The sequence below is a fragment of the Larus michahellis genome, unplaced genomic scaffold (genome assembly GCF_964199755.1).
Source record: "Larus michahellis unplaced genomic scaffold, bLarMic1.1 SCAFFOLD_117, whole genome shotgun sequence".
NCBI lineage: Eukaryota > Metazoa > Chordata > Aves > Charadriiformes > Laridae > Larus > Larus michahellis.
In genome coordinates, this window is record NW_027436403.1 from 1 (window position 1) to 8304 (window position 8304).

The following is an 8304-nucleotide window of genomic DNA, read 5'->3' on the forward strand; positions in this document are numbered from 1 at the left end:
ACTGGGGGACATGGGGGGACCCTGGGGACATTTGGGGACGTGGGGGACGTGGGGGGGACATGGGGACATTGGGGACAATGGGGGGACGTGGGGGGACAATGGGGGACATGGGGGGACATGGGGGACATTTGGGGCATGGGGGGGCACGGGGGGACGTGGGAGACGGGGGGGGACAAGGGGGGCCGTTGCGGGAACATTGGGACGCGCGGGACATTGGGGACGTGGGGGGGGGACATGGGAGGACACAGCGGGGGGACAGCGAGGGGACACCGGGGACGGGGGGGCGCCCCCTGTGACCCGTGGCGCCGTGTGTCCCCCCCCCCCCCCGCTGTCCCCAGAGCCGGGGGGCTGGTCGCCCTGGTCGCCCTGGACCAGCTGCTCGGTGACGTGCGGGGAGGGGGCGCAGGGAGGAGCCGCCTCTGCTCCAACCCCCCCCCAGCTGCGGGGGGGCTGCGGGCCGGGGGGGGGCCGGGAGACCCGGATGTGCCAGGAGGGACCGTCCACCTGTCCCGGTGAGGGGGGGAGGGGAGGATGGGGGGAGGGGGATGGGGGGGGAGGGGGAGGATGATGGGGGGGAGGAGGATGATGGGGGGGAGGGGGAGGAGGAGGATGGGGGAAGGAGGATGATGGGGGGGGAGGGGGATGGGGAGGAGGAGGAGGATGGGGGGAGGAGGATGATGGGGGGAGGAGGATGGGGGGGAGGAGGACGATGATGGGGGGGGAGGAGGATGGGGGGAGGATGATGATGGGGGGAGGATGATGATGGGGGGGGAGGATGATGATGGGGAGGGGAGGATGATGGGGGGAGGAGGATGATGGGGAGGGGGAGGATGATGGGGGGAGGAGGATGATGGGGGGGAGGATGATGATGATGGGGGAGGAGGGGGATGGGGGGGAGGATGATGATGGGGGGAGGAGGATGATGGGGGGGAGGATGATGGTGGGGGGGGAGGATGATGATGGGGGGGGGAGGATGATGATGGGGGGGAGGAGGATGGGGGGGGAGGATGATGATGGGGGGGGGGGAGGATGATGGGGGGGGCGGTCGGGAGGAGGCCGAAGGCTGGGGGTCGGGGGTCGGGATGGAGGAGGAGGAGGAGGGAGGAGGAGGCCGAAGGCCGGTGGGGGAGGGTTGGGGGGGGGGCGGTGGGACGATGATGACGGGGGGGGGGGGGGGGGGGGCAGGGCTGACCCCTGACCCCCCCCCTTCTCCCCCCCCCCCCCCATCTTTTTCCTCCCCCGCCCCCCCCCCGCAGTGGCGGGCGCGTGGGGCGCGTGGGGCCCGTGGGGCGCTGCGGGGGGACCTGCCGGGGGGGGCGGGGGGGGGGCCGGGGGGGGTCCCCAGCCGCAGCCGCAGCCGTCGCTGCGATTCCCCCCCCCCTTCCCTCCACCCCCCCGGCGCCCCCTGCCCCGGGGAAGCCGCGCAGAGCCAGCCCTGCCCCGGCCTGCCCCCCTGCCCCGGTGAGGGGGGGCGATATGGGGGGGGCGGGGGGGTCCCAGGGGTGGGGTGGGGGGAAATGGGGGTGGGGGTCAATGGGGGGGGGGGCGAGGGAGGGGGGATATTGGGTGGGGGGGTCGGGGGGGGGTCGCCAGGGGCGAGGGGGTGGTGTCCATGGCGGGGGGGTGGGGGGGGCAGGAGTGGGGGGGGGGTTTCAGGGGTGAGGGGGGGGGGAAATGGGGGTGGGGGTCAAGGGGGGGGGGCGAGGGAGGGGGGATATTGGGTGGGGGGGGTCAAGGGGGGGAGGGCCCGTGGGGGGTGGGGGGGGGGGTCCCACGGGTGGGGGAGAACGGGGGGGGCCCAGGAGAGGAGGGAGGGGGAGTTGGGTGGGGGGGGGTCGGGGGGGGGGTCGCCAGGGGCGAGGGGTGGTGTCAATGGTGGGGGGGTGGGGGGGGGGTTTCAGGGGTGAGGGGGGGGGAAAGGGGGTGGGGGTCAATGGGGGGGGGCGAGGGGGGGGACATTGGGAGGGGGTCAATTGGGGGGGGGGCCTCAGGGGTCTGAGGGGGGGTCGGGGGTGGCAGGGAAGGGGGGGGTGGGGGGAGAAGGGGGGGATATGGGGCGGGGGGCGCCGGGGGGGGGGCGGGTTCAAGGGTGGGAGGGGTCGTGGGAGGGGTCCCCAGGGTCTGACACGCCCCCCCCCCCCCCCCCGGCAGAGGACGGCGCGTGGGGGGCGTGGTCGGCCACCGCCCCCTGCCCGGTGACGTGCGGGCTGGGGGTGGTGACGCAGCGCCGCGCCTGCGACGCGCCCCCCCCCGCCACGGCGGCCGCGGCTGCCCCGGCAACAGCGCGCGCCGCGCGCTCTGCGGGCCCCGGGGGGCGTGTCCCGGTGAGGGGGCGGGGCCTCGGGGGGGAGGGGGGCGGGGCTTGAGGGGGCGGGGCGTGGTCTGTGTTTTCGGGGGGGCGCCGCGGGAGGGGATGAACGGGGCTGGGAGGGGGCGTGGCCTCGGGGGGAGGAGGCGGGGCTTGAGGGGGCGGGGCGTGGTCTGTGCCCGGGGGGGCGCCGCGGGAGGGGATGAACGGGGCTGGGAGGGGGCGTGGCCTCGGGGGGGAGGGGGCGTGGTCTGCCCTCCGGGGGGAGTGTGGGCGTGGCCTGAGGGGATGAATGGGCGGGGCTTGGGGGAGGGGGGCGGGGCTTGAAGGAGGGGGCGCGGCCTATTAGGATGAGCGAGGCTGGGAGGGGCGGGGCTTTGAGAATGGTCGGGGGGGGGCTTTGAGGAGGGGGCGTGGCCTGGGGGGCGTGGCCTGGGGGGGGTGGGGGTTTCACGCCACCCACCTCCCCCGCCGCCGCGTTGCCCCCCAAGTGTGGGTCGGGGTGGGGGGGGGGGTGGTGTGTGTCTATGGGTCACATAGCGCCCCCCCCCCCCCCCCCCCCCCCGACTCCCTGCTATGGGGCAGCCACCCCATAACGACCCCAGCGGTGCCCCCCAAGTGTGGGTCGGGGGGATTTATGGGGCACCCCCCCCCCTGACTCCCCCCCCCCCCCCCGCCCCAGACCTGGTGCACTGGGGGCCGTGGGGCACCTGGACCCCCTGCGAGCGGCGGTCGTGGGGCAGCATCAGCTGCCAGCCCGCTGCCGGGCAGCAGAAGCGGACGCGGGAATGTGTGGGGCGCGGCCCGGGGGGCCCCCCCTGCCCCACCCAGGAGGGGGTTGGCACCATCCAGCTCCGCGCCTGCTACAACGTCCAGCACTGCCTGCGTGAGTCGCCCCATAGCTGCCCCATAGCTGCCCTATGGAACCTTATAGAGCCCTAGAGCTGCCCCATAGCAGCCTAGAGCTGCCCTAGAGCACCCTAGAGCTGCCCTGTGGAACCCTATGGAGCCCTATAGAGCCCTAGAGCTGCCCTTTGGGACCCTATGTAGCCCTATAGCTGCCCCATAGCGCCCTACAGCTGCCTTGTGGAACCCTATGGAGCCCTATAGCTGCCCCGATAACCTTATGGAACCCTATGGCTGCCCTATGGAACCTTAAAGGGCACTGTAGCACCCCATGGCTGCCTTATGGAACCCTATAGCACCCCATAGCTGCCCTATGGAACCTTATAGAACCCTATAGTGCCCTATAGCTGCCCTATGGAACCTTATAGAGCCCTATAGCTGCCCCATGGGACTCTATAGCACCCCATAGCTGCCCTATGGAACCTTATAGAACCCTATAGTGCCCTATAGCTGCTGTATGGAACCTTATAGAGCCCTATAGCTGCCCATAGTGCCCTATAGCTGCCCTATGGAACCCTATAGCACCCTATAGCTGCCCTATGGAACCTTATAGAGCCCTATAGCTGCCCCACGGAACTCTATAGCACCCCATAGCTGCCCTATGGAACCTTATAGAGCCCTATAGCTGCCCCACGGAACTCTATAGCACCCCATAGCTGCCCTATGGAACCTTATAGAGCCCTATAGCTGCCCCACGGAACTCTATAGCACCCCATAGCTGCCCTATGGAACCTTATAGAGCCCTATAGCTGCCCCACGGAACTCTATAGCACCCCATAGCTGCCCTATGGAACCTTATAGAACCCTATAGTGCCCTATAGCTGCCATATGGAACCTTATAGAGCCCTATAGCTGCCCCATGGAACTCTATAGCACCCCATAGCTGCCCGATGGAACCTTATAGAACCCTATAGTGCCCTATAGCTGCCATATGGAACCTTATAGAGCCCTATAGCTGCCCCATAGTGCCCTATAGCTGCCCTATGGAACCCTATAGCACCCTATAGCTGCCCTACGGAACCTTATAGAACCCTATAGTGCCCTATAGCCATCCCACAGGGCCCCACAGCCCCCCCCCCCCCAGTGACCCATAGACACCCTGAGCCCCCTACCGCCCCATAGCCCGCCCCCTATACTGCCCGGCCCTGTGGGGTGGGGGCTGTGGGGTGAGGCTGCCCCGTGCCCCCAGTGCAGGGAAACTGGTCGGACTGGAGCCCCTGGAGCCTCTGCAACCCCCCGTGTGGGGCCAGCCCCACACGTAGCCGCTTCCGGGAGTGCCAGCCTATCTACCCCGCCTACCCGTGCGTATAGGGGCCTATACGGTCAATGGGGGGGTCTATGGGGCTGGGGGGGGCCTGTAGGGTCAATGGGGGGGGTCTATGGGGTCAGTGGGGGTCTATGGGGTCAGTGGGGGTCTATGGCGTCAATGGGGGATCTATAGGGTCAACAGGGGGACTATGGGGCTGGGAGGCCTATGGGGTCTATGGGGGTCTATGGGGCTGGGGGATCTATGGGGTCAATGGGGGGGTCTATGAGGTCAATGGGGGGACTATGGGGTCAATGGGTGGGTCGATGAGGGGGCCAATGGGGCTGGGGGGATCTATAGGGGCAATGGGGGGTTCTATAGGGGCAATGGGGGGTCTATGGGGGCAATGGGGGATCTATGGGGTCAATGGGGGGTCTATGGGGGCAATGGGGGGTCTATGGGGTCAATGGGTGGGTCAATGAGGGGGCCAATGGGGCTGGGGGATCTATAGGGTCAATAGGGGGGTTCTATAGGGGCAATGGGGGCCTATAGGGTCAATGGGGGGGTCTATGGGGCAGGGGGGTCTATGGGGTCAATGGAGGTCTATGGGGCTGGGGGGTCTGTAGGGTCAATGGAGGTCTATAGGGTCAATGTGAGGGTCTATGGGGTGAATGGGTGGGTCAATGAGGGGGCCAATGGGGCTGGGAAATGTAAAGGGTTAATGGGGGGGGGGTCTATGGGGTCAATGAAGGGGTCTATGGGGCTGGGGGATCTATAGGGTCAATGGGGGTTCTACGGGGCTGGGGGGTCAATGGGGTCAATGGGGCATCTGCGGGGCTGGGGGGTCTATGGGGTCAATGGAGGGTCTATAGGGTCAATGTGGGGGTCTATAGGGGCAATGGGGGGTCTATGGGGTCTATGGGGGTCTATGGGGCTGGGGGGTCTATGGGGTCAATGGAGGGTCTATAGGGGCAATGGGGGGTCTATGGGGTCTATGGGGGTCTATGGGGCTGGGGGGTCTATGGGGTCAATGGAGGGTCTATAGGGGCAATGGGGGGTCTATGGGGTCTATGGGGGTCTATGGGGCTGGGGGGTCTATGGGGTCAATGGAGGGTCTATAGGGGCACTGGGGGGTCTATGGGGTCTATGGGGGTCTATGGGGCTGGGGGGTCTATGGGGTCAATGGAGGGTCTATAGGGTCAATGTGGGGGTCTATGGGGTCAATGGAGGTCTATGGGGCTGGGGGGTCTATGGGGTCAATGGAGGGTCTATAGGGTCAATGTGGGGGTCTATAGGGGCAATGGGGGGTCAATGGGTGGGTCAATGAGGGGGCCAAAGGGGCTGGGGGATCTATAGGGTCAGTGGGGGGGGGGGTCTATGGGGCGGTCTGTGGGCCTCTATGGGTCTGAGAGCACCCCCCCGCAGGCTGGTGGTGACGGGGGTGACGGACTCGGCCCCCCTCAACGTCACCTTCTGGGGGCGGCCCCGGGTGCGCTGCCCCACGCTGGAGGGGCAGCAGCTGCGCCTGGAGGAGACGCGGCCCTGCCGGAACGTCACCCCCTGCCCCCCACACGGTATGGGGCAGGGTGGGGGGGGGGGGTGTCATCTATGGGGCGAGGGGGGGGGGTTATCTGGGGTGGGAAAAGGGTCAGCTGTGGGGGGGAGGAGTATCCTATGGGGGGGAGGGGTGTTCTATGGGGGAGGGGTCATCTATAGGGGGGAAAGGGGTCATCTATGGGGGGGAAAAGAGTCATCTATGGGGGAGGGGTCATCTATGGGGGGGAAAGGGGTCATCTATGGGGGAGGGGTGTTCTATGGGGGAGGGGTCATCTATAGGGGGGAAAGGGGTCATCTATGGGGGGGAAAGGGGTCATCTATGGGGGAGGGGTCATCTATGGGGGGGAAAGGGGTCATCTATGGGGGGGAAAGGGGTCATCTATGGGGGAGGGGTCATCTATGGGGGGGAAAGGGGTCATCTATGGGGGGGGAAAGAGTCATCTATGGGGGAGGGGTCATCTATGGGGGGGAAAGGGGTCATCTATGGGGGAGGGGTCATCTATGGGGGGGAAAGGGGTCATCTATGGGGGGGGAAAGAGTCATCTATGGGGGAGGGGTCATCTATGGGGGGGAAAGGGGTCATCTATGGGGGGGAGGGGTGTTCTATGGGGGGGGAAAAGAGTCATCGATGGGGGGGACCCCATTCACCCCCCCACCCCCCCCCACCCCCCCGCAGAGGACTGAGCCTCCCGACGACCTCACGGACGCACCAAAACCCCGGGAATTCCCCCCAAACCCCACCCCCTGCTGCCCCTCCCCCCCCCTTTTCCCACCTCAATAAAGACCCGGAAGCACTTTCCGCCCCTGGAATTCTTGGCAGCGGCCGCTCTGCCCTCAGAAACGCATCTCTATGGCGCGTCGGTCCTCCACGCTACCACCATAAGCACCCCCTCAGTCCTCCAAAGCGCGTCTCTATGGCAGTTCAGTCCTCCAGGACCCCGGAAGTGCCCCCTCAGTCCTCCAAAGGGCGTCTCTATGGCACCTCAGTCCTCCAGGACCCCGGAAGTGTCCCCTCAGTCCTCCAACGTGTGTCTCTATGGCACTTTAGTCTTCCAGGACCCCGGAAGTGTCCCCTCAGTCTTCCAAAGGGCGTCTCTATGGCACCCTCAGTCCTCCCCGACACCGGAAGTGCCCCCTCAGTCTTCCAAAGGGCGTCTCTATGGCACCCTCAGTCCTCCACAACACCGGAAGTGCCCCCTCAGTCCTCCAAAGTACATCTCTATGGCACTTTAGTCCTCCAGAAACTTGGAAGTGCCCCCTCAGTCCTCCAAAGTGCGTCTCTATGGCACCCTCAGTCCTCCAGGACACCGGAAGTGTCCCCTCAGTCCTCCAAAATGCATCTCTGTGGCACCCTCAGTCCTCCACAACACCGTAAGCACCCCCTCAGTCCTCCAAAGTGTGTCTCAATGGCACCTCAGTCCTCCAGGACCCCGGAAGTGTCCCCTCACTCCTTTGAAGTGCCTCTCTATGGCAGCTCAGTCCTCCACAACACTGGAAGAGCCCCTTCACTCCTCCAAAGTGCCTCTCTATGGCACCCTCAGTCCTCCATGACACCGGAAGTGCCCCCTCAGTCCTCCAAAGTGCCTCTCTATGGCACTTAAGTCCTTATTGGTGCTTGATGTCACAAGGGCTTTATACAAAATGCACCTCCGTCGCAAAGGCTCTGTGCCTCCCGGGGTTGCGATGGCTCTTCCTTGCGTCCGTGCCCCAAATTCCTCATAAACTGTACCTTTCATTGTGAAGTGATGAAGATTTACACCAGTCCTGATAAAAGTACATATGGCTGAAGCTACTCAAACTCCTCCTTGAAAATATCCAGGTAGTATAAGAAGAGCCTGAGAGAGGGCGATACCAGGGGAAGACACCATCACTTTTTTGGTTGTCCTTAATGCTAGTGGCCAAGTTGAGCTCCAGCTGGGCTTTTGCCTTCCTAATTTTCTCTCTGTACCACCTAACGAGATCTCTGTACTCCTCCTGGGTTGCCTCTCCCTTCTTCCAAAGGTCGTAAACCCTCCTTTTATTCCGAAGTTCCGTCAGAATTTCCTTATTCATCCAGACTGGCCATTTTCCCCGCCCTTTAGACTTGCGACACTTGGGGACAGCCTGCTCCTGGGCCTGTAAGATTTCCTTCTTGAAGAGCGTCCAGCCTTCCTGGACCCCTTTGCCCTTCAGGACTGTCTCCCAAGGGACTCCCTCCACCGCTGTCCTGAACAAGCCAAAGTCCGCCCTCTGGAAGACCAAGGTGGCGGTTTTGCTAACCCCTCTCCTTACATCGCTACGAAATGAA

The 8304-nt window shown here is 65.2% G+C and overlaps 1 protein-coding gene across 1 annotated transcript; it reads left to right on the forward strand.

The window, feature by feature from the left end:
* Nucleotides 1–338: 338 nt before the first annotated feature.
* CFP (complement factor properdin) lies at nucleotides 339–6816 on the forward strand (the record flags this gene model as incomplete). Its single annotated transcript, XM_074572111.1, has 7 exons — nucleotides 339–512; nucleotides 1257–1461; nucleotides 2152–2324; nucleotides 2991–3194; nucleotides 4404–4515; nucleotides 5886–6034; nucleotides 6694–6816. Coding segments are annotated over 7 exons (1025 nt in total), but the record flags the coding sequence as incomplete, so codon positions are not given.
* Between the last annotated feature and the right edge of the window lie 1488 nt (nucleotides 6817–8304).